Below are 24122 nucleotides of genomic sequence, written 5' to 3' on the forward strand. Positions count from 1 at the left end.
AAACAGATGGCCATCTGCGGTGGGCGTGCCAGATTTAACGACTTTAAGGCACGTTTAAGTGAGCAAATATTGACCAGGTGATGGCCAACGAAACTGGGTAGAACCAAGGATGCAGCACAGGAGCAGGTGTCGGCCAGCATTTTGACTAATTGACCTGCGGCCACCAGATGATGGCAGTGATAATCCCGCCCGAGTGCGAGTAGTTCCATACGGACGTACCGAACCCCAAGGCAACCTATTAATAAAGCCAGAGAAATTCTCACGCTTAATTAAGCTATCGATTTGTGGGTGAAAAAATCAAAGAAGAAATAAACGAATTGAAGTTTGCAGGCGATTTGAAAGCGAAAGCTGGAAGACAAATTGCGGGGAGTGCGAGCAAATGGTAATCAATCGATAGTGATTTGTAAGTAAGCAGGGAACTTTCTTCAGAGATCCTAACTAACAGCAGCACAAGTGGAAAAGTAAAACAAACAAGGAGTAAGTAAAACAAATTCAAGTTTGAAAAAGTCTATTGTCCTACGGTAAGATTCAACAAAATCTCTTTATTCGTTTGAGTGTCGACGCAAAATGTATAACCACTTCAAAAGCTTTCTTTCAAATAGTTCTGAAATGGTAGTCAATATAGTCTATTTTTTAGCCAAATTCAATAAAATTAACTTCTGTCAAGCAAAATCTCGAATGAGCGGAAAATAAGTACAGTGAGATGTAGATAGAAACTTCTATTTCGACTTTGCAGTCGAATGCAGTTACCAAACAACTGCATTCAGTGTAAAGCTGCCAAAGGAGTCTTGCCCACCAAGTTGCATATCATTTGGGTAATTTTCGTTGAACCGAATGTGGCGACTGGACAAACACAACTGCGTTTTCACTCTTGTCTAGACACTTGTAGCTGGGGCATAAAAGCCACATGGCAAAGCCACCTCCATCCGATCCACTTACGATATCAATGGACCTTTGTTTGGCAATGGGAAATGGGGAAATGGGAAATGGGAACTGGCAAATGAGGAAAATGGTAAGCGAACCGAAAGTATTGTGTGTCCTGCTGTTATCCCACCTGTCAAAAGGACCTCCACCCGCGACCCCCTCCCTTCTACATGACCCCCAATGAAAGCGAGCAAATATGGAAAGTAATGGCCCGATTAGTGAACCGTACTGCGGATGCCAATGACATTAGCCATTCAGGGATGCTAAGTTTAGATACTTTTGTCACCGACAAAACTTTCAACTACTTACCCAGCAAAGCGGAAGGAGATCGCTTGCAAGGATATGAGTATGAGCTTATGTAAATGTCAATGAAACCCCTTCGGGGAAACGCTTTACGTAATTTTCAGGACGACCTGGCGTGCACTTCTCCAAATGCAAATGCTTATACAATTTATGGGTCTCAGCGAAAAACACAATTCCATTCCTTCGATACACTCAACTCACGTTGAGTGCTCCTTGCAATTTGTTAATGAAATGCCTTTCAGTGCTACCCCCCGTTTGCTGTGACTGTAGCTCTCCAGGATTATTAATTACATATATTGGTTAAGCAGAAAGCAGAAAGTGCCCCCATCGATCAAAAGCTGCAAAATTAATTTAATGAATGCCCTCGTGGTGTCAGTAACTTTTGCCTCAGGTGGGCGAAATCGTTCTGATTGAGTTGGAGGTCTAGAAAAAATGCCTGGAACTGAAGATGCCCACTGAAGGGGGCACTTTATGTGTCTGATTTGCGGGTTTTTCACCGCACTCTGAAGTCTTTAAATAAATTGACAGAGCAGCCAGAAGCAGGCCATTCATTTAGCCAATAAAAGGTTATATACTTTAAAAGGGAAATCTTATCCGAAAGGAGAAACGTTTGTGGTCTTGCTTTCACAATAAATGAATTATTTTCAAAATACCATTAATTGGTAACCCAACTTCTACGACTTATGATTACCGTTATAAAACCAATCTGCTATTACAACTGTTTTAACTCATAGATCTGAACAAAATGTAATATGAAGTAATTATTATGAACAAATTGATTTACAGATCAATAATGAGTATTTTGTAGCTGCGATGATTGTATGACAGTTTATCAATGCAACACTTCTTGAACAGGAAGCCTGAACACACTTAAGCTTCCGGAGAACTATATGTCTTTGCACTTACCTCTATTCTCCGATCCAACTGCAATTGAAAACCAGTTGAAGTGGCATGCAACGCAAACAAGATCTTACAGTGCTGGAACAACAGTCTCGGCTTTCAGTTCGCATAGGAAGGCAGAGAACCCAATACCAAAAGTGCCCCAGCCAAGGGCTTTGTGTGAAATTTGCTTAAGTGAGGGGACAGATGGAGAAAAATAGATGTTGCAAGCGGCGTAAGCTCAAGCCATTCACCTCTTAAGTCCGACTGCATGCCACTCCATGGTTTACAATTCAACCGACCGACTGACACTGCCAATCGCCCATCATGCCAGGCTCCAAAGTTCCCATTCCCAGTTCTCAGTTCCCAGTTCCCAGTTGCAAGTTCCCAGTGCGGCATGGTTGAATGGCTGAGGCGCCTCCATTGGGGGCAGACATTCGAGTGGCTCCAAATCCCCAGCAATTTGTCGCAACAACTCGCATTACATTACAAAACGATGTGCAAATAGAAACGGCTGCGTGAGCGGCAAACTAAAGGGATTTGCCATAATGGTCGCCCAAAGAATCCTTGGGGTTTTCGGTCTGGGTTTTGCTTTTTGCTACTTTGCTACTTTGCCGCCTTTGCCACAGGCTTTATCTATTTAATAACCCGACGAATTGGGCTGCCCAGGAGGAGAACTGGAAGTGGAGGTGTCGGAATCCGGCTTAGTTGGGCTTTAGTTAGTTGTGCTGTTTTCATATTTAGCGGAGCATTAGGTTTCATATTGTAATTGCAGTTGCCTTTCGTCCTCCGAGTCCTTTTATTGCCATGGAAGCCATCCCTCCGTTTCCACTTTGGGTTTCTATTGTTGCCGACAAAGTTAGTTACACAATTGCAGTCTTTGTGATTGCCTTTTAATTAACGACTGCAATAGTGTAATTAAAAGTTGGACTGTTCTAACGCGACGAATCATAAAACTAAATTACTGTTCTGGTCATATGAGTTTTTCTAAGAGAATTGTTTTTTCTTTTATGGAAATTCAAAATGATTGAGCTACTTTGATAAATGAAATTAATTATGATATTCCGGTCAGCTCACTGACCTCAATGACTTCAAAGAAATTTTAGGCCTTGAGGCAACAAATCAATTCTGCATCACACAGAGTTTCAGTTAATTAAAGCCAGCTTTCAGCAACATTGATTTAGCAAATGGTATGGTAATGATATAAACAGTCAGGACACAAAACAATGAACATTTGGCAACGGATTTTTATGGATTCACCATTTGACCTCCTTGGTGGCCCGTCAAGTCCCTTTTCTTGGGCCAAAGACAACCTTAAAGTCAAACAGGATCGTGCCCCTAAGAAAGTTCGCTCCATAAATTGATTAAGCAAAAGTGTGGGGAACAGTAAAATGGCTGGTAAGCTGCATATTAACGTCATTACAGAGCCAAGCAGCAAATCATAGAAAACCCAAAAAATGACAAACACCTCGTGACTCTTTTGGGACTCATAAGTGGACACAGAAAGGAAACAAAAACATAAAAAATACATTTGTGTCTGCGCAATGCTAAAATTGTGTATATTGCGTGCTGCGTGTGGTCCCATTTCTTTTTTTCAGCACGTTCTCGACGACATTACCCTAAATGTATTTTTCGGGACCTTTGGGAGCTGTTCCATTTCCGCAGAGCGAAGTCCTTGCCTGGAGAAATGCAATGATTTTTATTTTTACATAATCCAAAAAGTCGAATTAAAGGTTGAGCGGGCGAACGGAAACGGAAATCGCCGACTGACAGCTGTGCCCCTTCGACATCTTCAATTGTGTCGCCCAGTGCTAAGTTATTTATGATTGGCCGGATGTGGAAGTGAAATGAATTGAAAGAGTTCATGCTAATTAGCCTGGCCACGAGAAAGTTGGGTGCGAACTGAACAACAATTTTAATTGCATTGCAAAAGTCTTTCCGCCACTACAAAAGTCGATTATGAAAAGCGTCTGTGTGCCAACGATTTTCAGCTTCAAACTTTTCCAGCCCCTCGACATTTCGGGGGCAAAGGTCACGTACAGATTCCGTTCACGGCAGCTGTTGAGAAATATATTAAAAGCAGACATTATTAAATGGATAATTAACCGTTTTTGCTTAACTTAAAGTAAATTAACTCTCAGTCATGGCTCAACCAACACTCAATACACAATACACTCAATATATTATAAAAATTTCCCGAGAATTTGTACCTTTATGTATCTATTTAATTTGAAAACGTCTAGAATCTTACAAGCTCGCCTCAAATTTAAGCCTGCCCTTTAAATAAAGTTTATGATTTTGCCACTGTTTTATTGTGCAGCTCATGCAAATTGTTAGCGGCACTTAGTTTTGTTTGCAAATACTTGTGCAAGACAACAAAATCCGAATTTTTCAACAAGTTTGTTAAGCAGAGAATGAAGCTTGAAAAATGGGGTAGATGAATATTCAACAAAACATTAACCCATGTTGAGTTTCATAAGATCGTTCTTTAAATAAACAGAAGCAAAACTAAAACAAATCCCGTAGATTTGCATACTACATTTAATCAGCTTTAACAAAAAAGGATGTAGTTCCTCGACTTCCAGATACCCGGTACTCAGCTGCTGGGAGTGCGAAAAATATTATTTTCCATATTGCCTTGTGGATAACGAAAGAAATGGGCAATCAAATAATAAAACAAAACAACTCAACAATTTTCAAAATTCTGATATCAGCTTTTATAGTTCATACGGACAGACAGACATACGGACGGACGAATGGATGGACATACGGACATGGTCGACGCGGTAGTGATCCTGATTAAGTAAATAATAAATAAATTATAGGAAAATCTCCCTATGACACATTCATTTCATCTAATCAAGCCTCCCCGTGAACTCTACGAGTAAGGGATATACAAATATCAGAGAAAAACTTTAGGGAACAGCACCTTGATTAATTGAATTTTGGTCACCGATTTTCCGCACCTAAGGCATTATCCGCAAACATTTTCCCCGACGAGTCAGCCCATAATTTGGCTTATCACTTCACAGCAGAGCACTCAGCAAGTCCTTTTCATCGGGTGTTCGGGCCGGAGTTATTTAATTAATTAACACAAACTGTCGCTTGTTTCACGCTTCAGCGTGTAAACGATGTTAATGGGCTTTCAATTATGCCGGGGAACTCCCGCCAAAGCGTATGCAAAGTCCAACAAACTGCAAAATAACAGTGGTCTTTGGCTGTCGACATTGCAGGATGTAAGGATCACCCGGCGCATCGCCAAGGATGTCCTCGACTGTCACACGGGTGGGCAAGAAGTAAAAAAACTTTACAAACTGTCACTGGGATTTTGTCCATTTGATTGCGTATGTAATTACAGTGGCACGGCCACTTGTCCTTCATTCTACTTCTTCCCCACTACTCCTACTTTTTCCACCGCCCACAACAGCCAGTTCAATTTCAAGTTTTTGTTCAGCCATTCAAAAAAGAAAAGGTCAAAGGCGAGCCGGGCTGGGCCAAAAGGAAGGAAGAAAGGTACCGGCATTAAGCTGAATCTACAAAGTGATTTGGCGTCTACCATCGAATTGGAACTGAAACACCGGATTCGGCCATCGACAGTACCAAGGATTCACTACAAATCGCCAGCTTTCACTTTAAAGACGAGCCTTGTTTTGAAATGTAGCTTAAATTTGATGACATACTCGAATTAATTTAATAATTGGAAATAATTAGATTGCCTTAGATAAGTCATGGATTTGCCAGTTAGAAAATATTCAAATTGAAATACGTGTTCTTGTAAATATATTTAAATGATTAGTTCAATTAAAAGCTATATATTTTTTATTTCAAGCGTTCACCTACACATTTTCAATGCAAATTGTTTATTGATTTGACCACTTTCCTTTAAATATTTATCAATCCCTAATTGCTTAAATGAAGCAATTCATTCTGCTGCGAAGGCCTTGTCGCTCCAGTTCAGTCTCTCCTTCAAAAAGGATTAAAAATTTATAAAAGCCCAATTCTCATTAGCTAAGCCCGAAAATTCTAGTCACTGAGCCGCTCCTCAAAACAAAACAAGAACCGCAGAAACAAAGTACGGAAATCGCACTTGACTTGAGTCGCGCATTAGCCTCGCAAGCCGCTTACACAATAATGAAAGCCTACTGTTCGGGGCATTCATTTGTAATTAGAGCATAAATTTCAATTTCACGCTTGCCACCACTGAGTAGCGAACTGAAGTGAACAGTTTTCCGGGGAAAACCCCGTAGCCCTCGACCCACAAGCCCCAAAGTTGGGCAACATTTAACACTTGGCATGGGAGCGCAGCACGTGCCCCAACATTATGTTAATGCCAAGTGAACAAACAACGAGCAGAGCAACAATTTTGGATGCTGCTTTATCTACGCTTTTCAATAAGTTGTCAACGGCGATTTATGGCCATATTTTATGTGGCGAAATTACAGCAAAATAAATGGGCTGATGGCCGATACGTGCAGGTGCAACAAATTATGGATGCGAGTTTTGTTCGTATCTGTAAGGAACAGGACCCTTTACGTTTAAGCCGCCCTAACCGCGTAATTGCCAATCTATTGTCATAACTTGGTGAAACCTGTTAATGGCCTAATGAGTACATCAATATACTTGTTGCTTATGCAACAATATATACCCAAAATATTGCAATAGACATGTTTCTGGCAACAACCAAATTGAGAGATATGCAGACTATTTGGGAGAAGTTTACTACCAGAGATCTTATGTCACGTTCACACCTTTCGACCCTTTTAAAGAACTTTTAACAAGCCAACATTTTGATCCAGTTCCCAGTGGCTTGTGGCCACAGTTCCCATGATAGTTTTGCCTTGAAACTACTTTCCTGCCATATCATGGTTTCACTCTGCGGCATAGACAGACAAATAAGTCTGGTGTTTATAAATAAACCATCATTGCCATAATGGCCATCATCAGCCAATGTGGTCCGTCCTTCATTTGCTGCGTGCCACGAAGCCAAATGACCGAGCCTTGGCAACGCGGTGAGAGCCAGACTTGCAGTGGCTTTCTCCCGGCGGGCGCATTTCATTGCCATTATTGGCACATTGGCTGCACTTTGTGGTGCTCCGTGGCCAGGGATCACTCAGGTCACCTGGCGTTGGTGGCTACTTCGGAGTTAATAGCAACTTAGCTTTGATTATAATGGATGGCCAAGCAAGACGGACTCTTTCAAGGGGGACCTTCATTGTGTTTGCATTTATATCTATGCATTTTGCCAATATTTAAAACTTTCAATTTAATCTAAATCGATCTCAGCTTTTAATTTGTTCGTTGACATTCTTATGGGGTTGATAAAATTGTTAAAATCCACTTTAATTTAGTTGTTTCACGAGGATTTCTTTCAAATTTGCACTTCAAACAAGATAAATAAATATATTGAAAATACCAATGTGTGAAAATACAAAATAAATATAAAATACAAGCCCCTCAGGTACACCCACATCAATTAGCTTGAAAAGCATATGTGTAATATTTTCTCTGTACTAAAGTTTGCTGAAAACTTTGGCCAACATGTTGGTAACCTTTTGCGCTGCCAACTCAGTTGTAAATGACATTTGAGTAACTCGGCAGATTTCCGCCAAAAGTAGAAAACAGTAGCACGATGAAATAGCACATCGCCATTGACTAAAGTTTCTTTCCGCAACTTACGCTTACTGCCAAAAACTTTTCGTCTGCAGATATTAGCAACCGAAGATTATGAGGGTGGAAGTGCAGCAAGTTTACAATTTGTACGCTTTGAAATGGCAAAAGCATGGGAAGCAGAATATTGAGCTGATAATCCACACGCCCTTGTAGCCGTGCCATTAAATTTTTTAAAGCTTTAAAACGATTTCCCCTCCAAAAAGGTATTAGACAATGGCCCGCAAAAAAGACATCAATTGCCGTGTAATCTTAGACATTCCTTGACTTTCACACGCAGGCGGGGCAAAACTGAATGAATCTATGAGCGTAACATATTTTGTTAGATTTTTCATAAGCCGAGTCGGCTTCGTGGCCATATATTTGCCATTTTGGGGCAGACATTTTGAAGTGGATATTGATGAATTTATATTGGATTTGGGTTGCCTTTTGGCTTCCTTCGGTTTTGTTCTTTCGCAGGACTTTATATTTGAGCTTAAGTGCTTATTTGTTGTTATTTGTAATTTGAGTTTTTGCTTGCGTGTTTTTATTTGTTTTCTAATGCCCAACATGCAGAAATTGATGACCCATGTGGTCTGTCGACTTTGGCTTCGGACAGGCTATTAATTTTTGGCCAAAGGACCCTACTCACCTTCTGCCCCTTCTTTCCATCTGTTTAAGCTCGCAGATTTAAGATCTGAATCCTTGACTTGCCGCGTGGTCGGTTGTTATTCGCTCCGAGATTATGCAAAACCTTTTAAATCAAAAGACCTACAACTTAAACGCATCATCAAGTACAAATACTGGCAAACTTGTCTGAGTTCCCTCCTTGCTCCTTGCCACTTGGCCCAAACGCTCAAAAAGCTGCTTATGTAAATGAATACAAATGGATCGACCCAAAGGGCCTTTCAAAAACGACACTCACTCAAAGTTTAAAAGATAGCTGTCTTTTTCTAAGAGTACATTAGATTTCTACTTATCGATGATTAGCATCGTAAAAACTGCAGGGTTAAATTTGTTTGCATTTTATCGGACCGTAAGCCAAAATATTTTAATGGAAACCTCCCAGTCGGTAAAACTTCAATTCCAGTTGCTTATTTGATTTGCTTACCATCAGATGTATCGTGGTTGATGCCCGGACAAGCAAATTGTGAGTTTAAACCAGAGGGCACTTTTTCGTCAACAATAAATATGAGCTCCATGCTCCAAAGTTAAGCTTCATTGGGACCGGCAGCTTGTACTTTTTGTCACCCGTCCTTGTTCGAATTCCTTTGTAATATCCGGGGTCCTGACCCGAGTTCTTTCACCGAATAAAAAAAGCAACGAGACAGCAGACAGCAGCAAATCAATCAACGCGAAAGCCTTCCAAATTCCTTAAAGCCCGTTTTTTAATCAAATTGAAGTTTAGTCTATGCTTTAAGGCACATCTGCAGGTGTCACCAGCAAGTGACGGAAAAGGCAAATTAGGAATGTGAAACCCCCCGGAGCTACAAAACGATTTGGGCCAAGTGGAAAAACATAAACAAAGGCGAGCGAGACAACAATCGGTTTTGCCATTTCTATGCTAAACAACAAACCGAAAATTACATTCATTTCCTGCTTCCGGCATCACGTAGCCGCCCTGGACTCACCAAGGATGCAGCTTTGAGTGTCTGGGAGTGTCGAACAAAGTTTGGCCAAATTGCTAACATCCTGCGGGGGAGGGTAATAGCCGAAAAGTCTATTTCGCAGGCTAAAGACATTAAAATGTTATTCTGAAATGAGAAATTCTAAGAGTGGGCCAATACCGGTGTATTTTTCAGTTATGATTGATTATGCCCTTACTTAGTGCGCAGCTAAATAAAAATATCACAATACAACAATTTACATTTCCATTTACATACACTTCTGTTTAGCCAATTTATATATACTATCTGAAAAAGGTTTCCCCTCAAAGAAAATAAAACATGGTCATAATTTGCCTGCAGACACTGAAGCACAAACTTGATTCTCTTGACAATGCGATAATGCCCGGCACATTGTTTACTCCAGAGGACGCACCTAAGTTTATCTCAAATTGTTCCTTTCATAGTCGAAGTTTTCCTCCACCGCTACTATAAATACAATTGACTCGTTCCTGCAACACATACCTGTGGCAACAGTCGCCCCACATATTTTATTATTGTGGCAGTGGCAGAAAAACCAAACTTGGCAAAAAATTTAATCAACATGACTTTTGTGGGTGTTTGTTCGCCTCTGGTTCGGAACAGTTCACTTGGCGCCTACACAATCTACATCCTTTCAGAACGAATGCCAACATAAACCAGGACGAGGGAGCTGAGTCCGTGCGTCGCATTCAAAAGCGGCAGCTGCGTCCTTCCCGGTTTAATTAATGCCAATGGGAGCCAACTGAAAAAATTCAAATCCACATGGGTGCAACTATATTTACCTTAAGGCCAGAACTTCGAAGCAATTTTCTAGATGGTCATTTTAGAATGGAATATTTTATAAATGGACTAACTGCACCTAGATATTTAAATAATAGTTGAGATTGAAATGAAAGAACAAGTTCCTAAAAAGAGGCCAATACGTAGGGTATCAGTTAAATGCCAAGCAATTTCATTTCATTAGTTATAAACATTTTCGGGCACAAAAAACTAACCACATGGCTGGCCCAGTACAACAGGGCGTATGATTAACGCCCAAAAGCCACAAAGTAGGCAGCACAAAAACCACAAAGTGTCAGCCAGCAGCAACGGCAGCAAGGCTCATCAAATATGTTGATAAAACACAAAAGATTACAGCGGAGCTGGCTTAGGGAAAAAGGGTCCTAGGACCAGAGAGCAGCACCCAGACCAGGACGAAGGCATCTAATGTGTTTGTCAAAACGTTTTAATGCCCTTTCCAGGGGCTGGGGTCCCATAAAGCCAGCCAGATAGCCGGGCCCAGTAACCTTTTTTTGGGGCAATAGTTAAAGGTTCGGAGGTGGGGCTGTGGGGCTGTGTGGCTGTGGGTTGTGGGTTTGGGTCCGGCTGACCAGCGCCAGATGACCTTTTTCGCACAGCGAAATAAAAATTGTTAAATAAAAGGCAAATAAAATTTGTGTGTCACACAAATAAGGGGGCGAAAAGCCTCGTCAAAGTCTCGACGTGAGCAAAAAACAACCTGTTGTGCATGTGTGTGTGTGTGTGCGGGATTGCGTGTGCGTGTGTGTGTGGGAAGGTCTGTGTTTCGGGGGCGTTGAATGTATTAGTTGGGCTATGCCATAAAGGCTATTTAAACGTCGTCAATGTGTTTTTCACGCTTCGCTTCAGAAGCCGTTGGGGAAAATTCACACTACCCAACAAAGAACAGGGTGAAATAGCGCTTATTTATACAGCCATCCGTCGTTGAAGGGCACTCAATAGCCTCAGATTTGGCTTATACTCATGCAGCTACCTCATTATTTATTTCTGAATCTATGAGCCATGTGATCTGTTTAAATAAGCTTAATAAGTTACGAAGATCAAGCGTTTCCCCAGCACCCTTTATGTTTGGAAATACACGCTTCTTGGTGTCGAGTGTTTTAGGATAAACTGCTCAAAGAGGCCCTCGATGCTCAACAATGTGTTAATGGAATTGCTTATTATGTGTCAATCAAGCGATTTTCCCAGCCCAATTCCAGAAGCCGAAAATATTCGTCCTGTCATGTACCAGTACCGTTTATTGGCTGACACATTGTTTTTTAAAGCCTGCTAAACCGAGATCTTCCTTCAATGGCCACCGAGAAGCGGCACATTCGGACCGGACGTAAATAGCATCATTATCTAGGAGACATCGCACAACTCATTCGTCATTCGTCAAAAGCCAACAAGAAGGCGTCGCCAGAGAACGATGATAAATCACTTTCAATTTTGACAAACGTCCCAAATGTCGCGCAGTCTTGGTGCACATTTCATCGGCCAAACACCCACTTGCTAGCCCGGCCAGATACCAAATTTCCATACCGAGTGGTCTGACTCCGCCGGGCAATTGGCCAACGCTTCCGTCCAACAAATCACTCTCCGACGGACATTTCCGAGATATCATTGGCCAAAGGCAGGGCCAGGCAGCAAAGGGGAAGGCGAAAGCGAAAGTCAATTCGATTAAGGCTTGGACAGACAGATCACAAAAGATGGATGGCGGCCAACTGCAAATGGTAAATCATAAAAAGGCATGCGGCGTTGTAATGCGATCTATTGGGTATCGTCTGTTGTGAAGGACTCAAGCACTTACCACATTTCAACTTTGTTATCGAGGACAGATGAAGATACTGGATTGGCTTAGAAGATACATTAGCTCCTCTTTCGTAAAACCCATTTCTTTGAGTTTTTTCCATCTCAGTTGTCGAGCTAATACTTAAAGTGCGCTTTTAAAAAACCTCGAATGATCTACTTATTAGCCATCGTGGCGGCACTATTTCGTGGAACGTGCCCCTGTCTTAACTACAATTCAATTTCCGGCTCGCCTGGCTGACATCACGTATACGCAGGCTATCACGTATACGACAAGTTGCATCGCCCGCCATCCACAGCCAGCTCCTAAGAAAATATTTCGCCAGCACTTAACGTCCCATGCAATCCAGCTTTCTCCCGATGCTGCTGCACAGGCTTAACATTCCACTTCCGCCTGCAGCGACAGCAAAAAAGAGCCAAAACAATATTTGAAAATTCAGCCCCATTCGGGGGAAAGTGTCTCTTCCTGTCGGGAAACTGCTGTGCATAATACTGCACACTCATTTCGGGCCATTGTTCAGACACTTCCCGTCATGAGGGCTCCACTCGAGGACTCTCCCCATTTCGCCTTGGGTGTACTGCCCCAAAGCACCAAAGGTGAACCGCCTATCAGCATCCCGACTGGATTCATACGGTCGCAACCATCTGGATGCACTTGCTCCCCTTCGAGCCGTGCATGTGCTGTGTTCTGCTTATAAATAATTCAATTGCCATTTTCCCGGCCTTATGCTGTTTGCTGCAAAGTGAACATATGACGCCTGCAACGAATTACAATGAACGGAGGGGAAGGCCTGGCACTTGATGTGAAAAACATGAGGTCCTTTGCATTGTCTAGCACACGTCTATGCTGAGGACGAGCAGAAATTGCAGTTGTATTGATTATTTTAAAATTTTTAATAATGGAAAACCAATGACCCCGGCCATTAGGGCAGCCATTAACCCATGACATCATTTGGTAAAATGTGTGAATTCCTATAAAAACGGTGGCAACTAATGGTGCCATTGCCGCAGCTGTTGGGTTTTTCTGGCATCTAACCTTTCGAGGGCTTTAACAGTTTAAATACAAAAACGCACTGCACATGTTTGAGTGTGCGGCCTCATTCAAGTGTAGTCATGAATAATATTCGCTCATAAATTGTTTGCCATTGGACAAAATATGTCCGTACATATTCCACTTCGAAAATATTGATAAAGCCGCTTTCACCTTCAGTGTTTGCTCAATGTGCAGTGCAGGCGTTTCAATGGAAAGGACACTATATAAAAAAGAGTTTGCTCTGAAATACAAGTATTTTGAACTATTAACTTTGTTTTTCCATCTTTGGCTTCGCCAATGTTTGCAAAGGAATATTTATTTGTCCCTTGTGGTTCAAGGGAAAATTAAAACTAAAAACGGTATAACGACAACTGCAAATAGAACGCACTTCACATGCCTGCGAAAAATGTTGTACTCTACACTTTTACAGACAAATATTTGCTTTCAATTTAAATGAATATTAATGGGGATCATGGGATTCAAGGAGTTCCCTGTTATTAACGATGCATTCAATAAACTAGAGACAAATTTATTAATTTGTAGTGTAAATGCTAAATGCATCTCACTGTGGTGACCATTATTTCGACGACAGCTGTGCTTTTTCTTTGTGTTGTATTTTTAATTTCGCATCCTTGTTTTCTTTCTTGCAGTTTCCCATCAACGCGAGGCAAGAGTGATAAGAGGAAATGTTTAATTTGAAGCGGGAACTGAGTCAAGGCTGCGCCTTGGCCCTCATCTGCCTGGTGACTCTCCAGATGCAGCAGCCCACCCAGGCGGAGGTGTCCTCAGCTCAAGGTGACCACCCAGTGCAGCCTCCGCCCGAGAAGCAATCCTCTAAAGACTCTTTTGTAGGCACCCCCCTGAGCAATCTGTATGATAATCTGCTGCAGCGCGAGTACGCCGGACCCGTCGTGTTTCCCAACCACCAGGTGGAGCGCAAGGCCCAGCGTTCGCCCTCTTTGCGCCTCCGGTTCGGTCGCAGTGATCCGGACATGCTGAACAGTATTGTGGAGAAACGTTGGTTCGGCGACGTCAACCAGAAGCCCATCAGGTCGCCCTCCCTGCGTCTGCGATTCGGCCGCCGGGATCCCAGTCTGCCGCAGATGCGAAGGACCGCCTATGACGACCTCCTGGAGCGGGAGCTCACCCTCAACAGCCAGCAGCAGCAGCAGCTGGGTTCCGAGGCGGATTCCGACCTGGGTGCCGACTACGACGGGCTGTACGAGCGAGTGGTGCGAAAGCCACAGCGTCTTCGCTGGGGACGCAGTGTTCCCCAGTTTGAGGCTAACAACGCGGACAATGAACAAGTAATGATCTGCATTTTATGGTATTACAACATTACCTTCTAAATGAAACCTTTTGGTAGCAAACAGCAAACTCTTGCCTACTTTTAAGCACCTTTACGAGTATCCTTATTCAGCAAACACAAATAGCAAAATGTAGAGATCAATATGTATCTATTCTACTTGCCAGGTCGAACGATCGCAGTGGTACAACTCGCTCTTGAACTCGGACAAAATGCGCCGAATGCTCGTGGCCCTCCAGCAGCAGTACGAAATGCCCGAGAACCTGGCCAGCTATGCCAACGAGGAGGATACTGACGCGGATCTGAACAGCGATACGTCGGAGTTCCAAAGGGAAGTCCGTAAGCCGATGCGCTTGCGGTGGGGACGGAGCACTGGAAAAGCTCCCTCAGAGCAAAAGGTAGGAATGAATATCAGATCACTTATGTGCCCAGAAACAAATAGTTCTTCCGCACATATAGCACACTCCCGAGGAAACCTCATCAACCCCACCCAAGACACAGAACTAAACTATTGTAAGACGCCATGTGAAGGATCAGCAGGAGATTGGCAACAATTGAATGAAGTCGTCAGCAAGCTACACGGTCAATAAGATACAGAAAACATATAGGGCCCGCGTCGGAAAAGGCGATTTAACGCATTTTGAGATCGCATGGGCTAGAAATACACACTAATGAGCATATATATTATACATGCACACATATGATTAACCACCTAGTTTTACTTTTGGTTTTCAGCTAGTATTCAAGCAAACGAAAACCTAGAGAAATATTCTGTTGTAATCTTTAACAATGCGCAGGTAAAACAAGGTAACACAAATTGAACCTAAATTAAAGTGTATTAATTTCCAATGACTTTACTTTTATTTCATTTTATCAGTTGTTCAATACTTCCGAGTTTGTACCAATAGCCAAAATTCAAAACAGCAAAATCTCCCTATTTCTAACATGTTCAATTAAGCAACTTTGAATCCATTTGAATGCCCCGAAAATCTTTAGACTCAATGTATATAAAAAAAGTATTAAATCTTTTGAAAATTAGCGCCAATTTGTTATGACAACGGTAGAATGCCATACAACTTATTGTTCTATTAATGAAAAACTTCTTGATTTCTAAACTAGTAAGCGAATTTCGATTTAACGTTACGATGGAAATGTTTGAAAAACATAGAGGCCCCCGGAAGCTGTATTACTGTAACACTTGTTATATTATGTGTGCTAAAACTTATAAATACATATATGTATATCAACTATTATATCATACGACTATATATATACGATGAGCATTGTCTATTAATATTTTATTGATGTATTTTAATAAAAGGAGAAAACAAATACAGAGGCGAACGAGCATAAAGCTGATTGTTGTTAGAACACTTTTGTATATTTAATTTACACCATCATTGAAATTATTGTTTAACCACTAAAATATTATGAAGAAAATATACTTTGTGGTGAGCCGGCTGCCATAACCAGCTGAGTGCAATTTTGCGCTGAAAATTGCGAAACCCTTTCCCGCGATATATATCAGTATATACGCATATATACCTTTAAATGAGTGTAATATCATGAATGTAAATAAAAGAGCAGGAATAATTAAAAGCAACCATATTTTACTCGATCTATGCAACAAATAAATAACTCAGATGGAGTAAAAAACTTAGAGCTGCGTTTTCTCACTAGTATTGGGTGGGTTTACCACAGATCAAGATGCCACTTTTCCCCATTAAAAAGGAAATCCATATTATGATCCAACTTTCTAAAATCACTGGACTGAACTTCTCCCGCATGAAACCCATGTATCCACTAACACTGCCAGCAATTATCAACTTGGAAAGCCATGGAACCAACTGCTGCCCATTATGGAATTAAGCAACAAATGCAAGAAAATTAAACCAAAGCCAAACAAGAAACAAAAACTCTGGTGGCGATGGCATCTGGGAAATGGGCAGGAGAATCACCGCGGCCACACACAAACCATTCGCCACAAGCCAAGGACATTTGGCCTCCCACCTGTTGTGATGACAGTCATCGCCATTAACTCTGTTGCCACATCCTCCAAAGCGCCCATTTCCAGCAGGTAGAAATTTGTTGATGTTTGTTTTGATAATTAACTTTTCAACTCTAATGTGCCAGAATGTGGGTTGCCTAAAATGGTTATAAATCCGTACACGAAACATTATTTCGGTTAATTTTATGCAGGCATTGAAAATTTAACACGAAAATGCACTTTACGAGGATACCGTTTTTGCGGGTGGCAAACGGGTTAGCTTAATATGTTTAACTTCCACCGTGAGAAGTCATTATATTCAAAATACATGCTCTCAAATTATTTAACAACAATTTCTGATAATGAAATGGAATTTGAAATGTTGGGATTTCCCTTGAAAACTGGCAGCCATTTGAGCAGGGGAAACTTTTTCACGAAAACTAGTTAAAACTATGAGAACATAAAAAGCACAACAAAACAAAACAAAAAATTTCCCAGTAGCTTCACCGATTTTACTATTAATTTTATTATTTCCAGCGAAAACCTGAAAATAATTTCAAAAGCAAAAACGGTACTCTTATATGCCCGTCAATTTCTGATTTATGCGAATTGAAATATGCAGATTGGAATCAACTTTTAAGTTGACAACTTTGTTCGGTGTCATTCGCTAATGTCAAAAGTTTTGTGGAAACGTTTTCGAATGATCTGCTTGCCGAGGTTTTTGCTTTTGTCTCGCATATGTACCGAGTCTAATCAGCAGACGCCCAACGTTACTTAGTATACTTGGCAAATATTTATGCAAATAATATGCAATTACACACACACGCAAGCGGCGCCTAAAAGCGCTCTGTAAACACCGAAGTTTTCCAACAAACACAAACACACTGGCACCCAACACACACACATGTGTCCTACATACACAGATGCAGAAGGAAAATCCTCTTCAGGAGGCGACAAAAACCACTTGCAGCTAAAAACGACGAAGGATTCCCATTCCTTTTTTATCCATGTTACACTGTAAGCAATAGAGAACGCTATAGTAGAGAACCTCGACTATCTAATACCTGTTACTGTTTGTGGAGCATACAACTATTTCTCTCAGTGTGCACCAACACAAGTATGCAAACGAAAGAGCAACAGAAACGAAGAACAATGTTAACTACTTTCCTTCTGTCTGAGCCGCCAGCAGAACATAAACAGCCAAAACTAATGCGAAAGTTGTAATTCTTTTCCTTGGAAAAAAGTAGGCACACATGAATATATGTTGCGTGTGCTTTGCATAGATTAAAAACATATCTGCGGCAAAAGGCATTAATACGAATCTCAACAGATTTTAGATGCTGTTTGCCAAAAAGACGGTTACCAATTGAGGAACAAAATACCCAATTAAAACAATGCAAGGCTTTCAGATGTTTCCTATTTAATTGTTTATAAACTAGTGTTTAAATCAGAACAATGCTTTGTTTGTAGATGAAAATCAGATTCGACTGGGGTCAGGGTATATGTTTGAGAATACTGATACGATTGGGGGTTACAAGGTTAAAAATACCATTTGGAGATTAAGGTGTAGCCGTGCGAAAGAAATGTAACAGCATTCAGGGGCAACTAAAATTACGAATTGCAAAATCATTAAAAGAATTTAATCCACTACCTGACGAATTTGAAAGTCCTCTAAATCGTTCTGAGGAATTAGCCGCAGTTTCAAATCGTTGGCCAAATGCAGAACCGCATAGAAAGCCACAGACGGAGACAGCGATTCTGCCATTTTGGTGGTCAACAGGTTGGGCAGCTTCTGATACACCTGCTGAAAACTCGCGACTCCCTTTGAATAGTGTTCGCTCTTTTTCTTTGGATGCGAGGGTATCGTCTCCTCTGGCACAGCGTTTAGTAATTGTTTCTGTATTAGGGAGTTACAGGACTTTTTCAGATTCTTCATGTCTATCACCTTGGCTCTCTTCGCAAATGGAACAATCACTTTGGCAACCTGCAAGTAAATTATATTATATTATTCCTTCTTTATTTGTCTGCATATACGATTTTATTGTAATAACTCACCTGCGACGGCGCACCCTCAAACTCTGTACCGATCTCAAAGACTGTATTATTGCAATTGGGGTTCATTTGGGAGAGACCCATCTCGCCCGCGTCCACGTCCATCATGCTTGCCTCGGCCGCTTGCTCCGCGGCAATCGCCGCAATAACGCTCACGTTGGCGGGAACAGCGTCCGTAAAATGTTCGTTGTTAAAAAACTCCTGGTCATTATCATCATCGTGGTGCATATCCGCATCCATATCAATGCCAAGATCTCCGCCCTCGTCCGAATCAGGTTCTCCAACGCGTTTCGACAAACGTATGCTGGGAGCGGAGTCATATTTGAAGAAAATATCCGGGTCCAAATCGAACTTGGTGGGCAATATCAGCTTTCGGGGATCCCACTTCTTTTGGAAATTCACCCTGCGCTGCCTTATTGTGGTGTCTAGGTGTTGGAATAAGTTTTCCGTCACATGGCCGTAACCTACAGCCTTAGCCCTTCGGTTAGCGGTCAGATGCGTTGACTTCTTGGGCCGTTGACTGCGAATAGGCTGGGTGTCCACCTGGCCGTTGGTCTGCGAGAAAGTAATGCGCGGGCGAGTGCGCTTGAACTTCCAGTGCGAGGGGCCGGCCCAAAACTGGGAAATCTGATCCATCGGCCTGTAGGAGTACTCTAGCTTAGAATTTCCGTCTACCGGTCGCAAATCCTCGATGAACTCTGTCTGCTTGCGCAACCTGCGACAATTTTTGATCACCATTTGCTCCTCGGTAGTGAGCTCTTCCAGCTCATTAGAGTCCACTTCCAGAACCTGAGGCGGTGGTCCATCCAAGTCCGGCATGGGTTCACACTCGGCATTGATGTCAAAGGCCATGGAAATATCATTTACACACATATCATCGGCATTATCCAGACCCTCGTCGTGATCTTCATCCTGCACTGCCTGCGATGGCTTTTCGTTGGCCGCCTTGGGGTTAGGAGCACTTGTGATGATGTAGCCCGTGTGCAGCGGGCGCAGATTTGATCTCTCAGCATGTGGCAGTAGTTTGCGCATGAGATTGGTGCTCATAAGTGATTCGGCTGGCCATTGTTCCAATTCTGCATTGAGCGTAGTGTGGTCCTGGACCTCCTCGGTGAACTCTTCGCTGTTCCAGAAATTATAGGTGGTGCGCAAGCGCAATTCCGAGTCGAAACTAGGAAGGATGTTGTGCATTAGACGATTCGAAGCATTTATGGAGCCCACAGTGGAGTTCAGCTTGCCAAACACCGGATCCTGCAAGGGAGCCGTATCCAGTCGGCTGTTTAACGTATCTCTGTTTTTGGTCACTGTGGATATGGGCTTCTTTTGCCGTTTGGGCTTGGACACTGCTTCTTTGGGTGCATTCTGCGCAGAGTTCTGTCCCTCGCCAGTCTCCTGTTCACCTTGGTGGCCATCATCATCCTCGGCAGCGTTTATTTGCTTATCCGTAAGAGTTCGAGCACTCAAGCCAGCTGATATGCGCATGGCATCCAGGTAGATGGAGTCCACACGCAGACCGTACACCTTGGATGAAGCTTCTAGGGAAGAACCTGCCATCTATGGAAGCAAATTAACAGGCGATTATGATTCGTCGTACATGAACTTAATGAGCACAAAACCCACCTTAAAGTTGCTCATGCGCTTGTGATGGTGATCCAGCAGATTGGCCAGCGAATCGATAAGCATCAGGTTCCAGGCGTTGTCCTTGCTCAGCTTGTTGCCATTGTAGATCTCCAGGCAGTTCCTGATGGTCTCATTGTCCTCGAGTGACTCCACAATGCTCGCGCGGTGCTGCTGCTGCAGAAGAGTGCGGCGACGAGCCTCCCGCCTTTCCGCCTCGTCGTCGTTAAGGGGGGTTAGCATGCGGGACACCTCCTCTCGGTAACTGGCCACCGCGGACCGCCTAAGCGGAGTTTCCAAGCGGGGCAGGGTCATCCTTTCAAGGAAGTGGAGAAATCAGGGGTAACGTAAGCGCACAGCACAGGGAGTTTCGTTTGCCGAAGGCTGGTGGTTTTGGATAATTTTTAAAAACGCATCAATTAAGCAGGTTCACTTTCAATGATAGCTTTGAACCCCCAATTCGACAGTTTTGACACAACTTTTGTTGATTGTATTTTGTCTATTTCTGGTTTTGCGATGGTATTAGTAGTAGTTTACAGTTTCTTTCAAACGACGCCGCAATTTAGGGCTGCATTTTAGTGTTGGTTAAAACTAAAGAAGTGCCAAGTTAGCTAGAAAATAGAAACAGGAAAATCACTAGAGAATTAGCTATATAATTTTACGTTTTATGAAAAATTTAATATAAACTGGATTGCCAATTGTATTTTATTGAGAAAAAGAGTTACCTAACTCATTTACATTTACAGTTACATTTATAAGCATCGAAATAGAATAAAACGTGTATATTACCTAGAACTTTATTTTACATTCAGGGATGCACAAGCACTGCCACAGCTAAATAGAGATCAACCAGGGACGACCGTTAATTTCAAATACACACGTATTATTAAACAAACTAAAGTCAGTACAAAAGCAAATAAATAACATTAATTTGCCAATACAGTTACCTAATAAAGATAATTAATTTCAAATCTGTTTTCTATTCTTCCTTAGTTCACTTTTAAGAAAATGTTTTTATAATTATCACCCTGGTAATTAATGTAGTTGTTTTTTATATGTGTCACAGTTCTTTTAACAATAATGTCTAAAGCAATACAATTTAGAAATATTTAGTTGGTAAAATCCTTCATCGGCTCTCGCGACTCTTACCAACACTGGCGCTGATAACCACTCCATCCCTGGAAGGCGGCAACTCTCACACACACAGCCGCAGAACTTTGAGTCCCTCGCGCAGTTCGCATCGATTCAATGTCGTGATTGTTGTTAGTTTTCGTTGTTTTTGTCTGAGAAACTTTAAATAACTTTTTGCCAGCGCTGCGCGATTTACTCGATGTAATCGAATAGGGCACAGGAAACGCTCTGAGCCTTAAAATTGACTATAAAACTTATAGCTTTAACGAAGTTCACACTCGACGTGCATGTGTGCATTTCTCCCTGTGGTAGTGCTGGAGTAACTGGACATTCCGATTTTGCGTAGTTCCAGCGAAACCTAACGGGCTTTCCAGTTCGATTTGCGGAATAGCAGGAATACGACATACGGAGTTGCGGAAATTCGGAATCACCATGGCACGCGACACACAAGGAACCCAGGGAACCCAAAGCCAGGCCTCCAATATCTGGACGCAAGTAGAGAGCCAGCCGATGGAGAAGATTGTCTGGGGCCGCTTGTACGGCAAGAACATTAAGATCAAATCGTTGGGTACGAGTTCAAAATACCGAATTCTTTATACGCATTCGTCCTTTTCTGTTGGTAACCACATTTCCACCTGTTTTGTGTCTTTATTGCGTGTGCACTTCATGTTTTAATGGTGATCCCATGCTAAACTGATTCCAGATCTCAACAATGACGAGTTCACCGCAGGACGCGGTGAGGCAAACGATTTGATTCTCACGCTCAATGATTTGCCCGAGAAAATCCTGACGCGCATTTCCAAAGTGCATTTTATCATAAAACGGGCAAATTGCGAGCTTACCAACCCCGTTTATATTCAGGTAGGTGGAGGTTCCAAACCCATTTTGGGAGGAAAGTTGGCATTCAGAGGAATTTTTTTAAAACGAGACAGTGAACTAACGAAACCACATGACAAACTGCAAGTTACCCAGAAAAACTAACTTACAACTCAAATTATGTTTAAGTTGTATTTAGATGAGGTTATCAAAGAAAGAAATACTAATATATTGAATACTCCCCATAATTCATTTACAAAAGCAGAAACTCAGATTGCACTGTTACAATTTCCAAAGTAACCGTTGCCTTTGTTCACCTATTTCCCAGGATCTCTCACGGAATGGGACGTTTGTGAACAATGAAAAAATTGGCACAAACAGGATGCGAATCCTAAAGAATGACGACGTAATTTCCCTGTCCCACCCAACGTACAAAGGTAAGCGATCGACAACAGGTACAAATATCGACAAGGACTCGTAAGTAATTTGATGTTTTGCACCTGCCCTCCTTTGTAGCCTTTGTATTCAAGGATCTCAGCCCGAACGAGTCGGTCGGCCTTCCCGAGGAGATTACCAAGACGTATTATGTAAATCGCAAGCTGGGATCGGGGGCATACGGACTGGTGCGTCTGGTCTATGACACCCGCACCTGCCAGCAGTTTGCGATGAAAATTGTTAAGAAGAACATGCTCTCTGGGGCGCGACCCAGCACCAATTTTAGTGATCCCGATCGGGTGCTTAACGAAGCCAAGATTATGAAGAATCTTTCCCATCCGTGTGTGGTCCGCATGCACGACATCGTCGACAAGCCGGATTCTGTGTATATGGTGTTGGAGTTTATGCGTGGCGGTGACCTTCTCAACCGGATCATCAGCAACAAACTTCTCAGCGAGGACACCTCGAAGCTTTATTTTTACCAAATGTGCCATGCCGTCAAGTACCTACACGATCGGGGTAAAACAAATTATATTTATTTGGGTTCGAATGTGTTGCTGAATAAGCAAGATGTTCATTTCTTGTTGTCAAATAAGTAAGTCGTGGGAATGGGTATTGAAAGCGCCCTTTATTTCAAATAAAAAGCAAATTATTCCTGCGCCTTAACAAATATGCTAGTATTCACAGCAATCGAACTATTCCCCTAAATAGATTTTTAACTTTCAGGCATCACCCATCGTGACCTAAAACCAGACAATGTTTTGCTGGAGACCAATGACGAGGAGACCCTGCTAAAGGTCTCCGATTTCGGGCTGAGTAAGTTTGTCCAGAAGGACTCGGTTATGCGGACGCTCTGTGGCACGCCACTCTACGTGGCTCCTGAGGTGCTGATAACCGGCGGCCGAGAAGCCTATACCAGGAAAGTAGACATTTGGAGCTTGGGAGTGGTGCTCTTCACTTGGTAAGCCAATCTGTTGTTCTCCTACTAAAATGAAATAGTAAAACACTCATATCTTGCAGCCTTAGTGGTACTCTGCCCTTTTCAGACGAGTACGGAACCCCGGCGGCCCAGCAAATAAAGAGGGGCAAATTCGCGTACGGCCACTCTTCTTGGAAGAGAGTCTCGCAGCGCGCCAAGCTGCTGATCAACCAAATGCTCATTGTGGATCCCGAGAGGCGACCCTCAATCGATGACGTCTTACAGAGCAGCTGGATGCGGGATGCGCCCATGCTGCAAAAGGCGAAGAGGCTGATGAAGCTCGATGGCATGGAGATCGAGGAGGAGAACTTCCTCGAACCACCCACCAAGCGATCGCGACGCTAGGTTTAGTTTCTAAGTTTCCATCGTTAATACCTATGGGTCGAGGCGCGAAAAGGTTTTAATTTTCTGGAAAAATTAAGCGACAACATTTTTCCCAAACTGCCGACACCGCCGCATCCGAGTGTATTGTCGAATTTAAGTATTTTTTGCGGTTGTTTATTTTTACGTGTTGTCTAGTGTAAGTTTCATCTCCCAAGCCCGGTTAATCCTGTTAAACTGCATATATTACTGGGCTCTCGCTTCACAATTATTTTAAGATTCCTATCGATTTGAATTTTGCCATTCCACTGGAATATTATTACGATTTATTACTTGTAGATGTTTAGAAACTAAAAGTTCTAAATTTAAGAATTTGACTCTTCAGCAAAATATTCAGCTTTTCGAAATAAAGCGTTTGAATTTGTTTAAGTAATATTTACTTTGTACACGCTCTTTAATGG

The 24122-nt window shown here is 42.3% G+C and overlaps 3 protein-coding genes across 5 annotated transcripts in view; 2 read left to right on the forward strand and 1 right to left on the reverse strand.

Moving 5' to 3' along the window:
- The window catches only part of LOC6549118 (short neuropeptide F), a 29110-nt gene extending 13132 nt beyond the window's left edge, over positions 1 to 15978 (forward strand). Inside the window, exons 2-5 of one of the 2 annotated variants that reach the window (XM_026981034.1) lie at positions 13668 to 13812; positions 13870 to 14324; positions 14491 to 14721; positions 14783 to 15977. In XM_026981034.1, the coding sequence (XP_026836835.1) occupies positions 13704 to 13812; positions 13870 to 14324; positions 14491 to 14721; positions 14783 to 14830 (843 nt within the window). In that variant the 5' untranslated portion in view covers positions 13668 to 13703 and the 3' untranslated portion in view covers positions 14831 to 15977. Of the gene's footprint in view, positions 1 to 13667; positions 14325 to 14490; positions 14722 to 14782 lie in introns of both variants that reach the window. The other variant, XM_026981033.1, reaches the window with a different exon arrangement.
- Positions 15979 to 17722: 1744 nt separating this feature from the next.
- Positions 17723 to 20590, reverse strand: LOC6549117 (condensin complex subunit 2). Its single transcript, XM_001974153.3, has 3 exons — positions 19983 to 20590; positions 18366 to 19916; positions 17723 to 18294 (listed from the first exon to the last, which is right to left on the reverse strand). Exons 1-3 carry the CDS (start codon positions 20292 to 20294, stop codon positions 17950 to 17952), a joined length of 2208 nt encoding a protein of 735 aa, XP_001974189.1. The 5' UTR covers positions 20295 to 20590; the 3' UTR covers positions 17723 to 17949.
- A 567-nt stretch (positions 20591 to 21157) lies between these two features.
- LOC6549116 (ovarian-specific serine/threonine-protein kinase Lok) lies at positions 21158 to 24094 on the forward strand. Of its 2 annotated transcripts, none has more exons than XM_015156487.2 (6): positions 21158 to 21729; positions 21814 to 21971; positions 22255 to 22363; positions 22443 to 22880; positions 23088 to 23322; positions 23382 to 24094. In XM_015156487.2, the coding sequence occupies exons 1-6, from the start codon at positions 21543 to 21545 to the stop codon at positions 23683 to 23685; spliced, it is 1431 nt and encodes a 476-aa protein (XP_015011973.1). In that variant the 5' UTR covers positions 21158 to 21542; the 3' UTR covers positions 23686 to 24094. The 2 variants fall into 2 exon arrangements, with proteins under 2 accessions (XP_015011973.1, XP_001974188.1); XM_001974152.3 differs by having other exon boundaries at positions 21158 to 21678.
- Positions 24095 to 24122: the final 28 nt, after the last annotated feature.

The sequence above is a fragment of the Drosophila erecta genome, unplaced genomic scaffold (genome assembly GCF_003286155.1).
Source record: "Drosophila erecta strain 14021-0224.00,06,07 unplaced genomic scaffold, DereRS2 tig00000092-arrow-pilon, whole genome shotgun sequence".
Lineage (NCBI taxonomy): Eukaryota > Metazoa > Arthropoda > Insecta > Diptera > Drosophilidae > Drosophila > Drosophila erecta.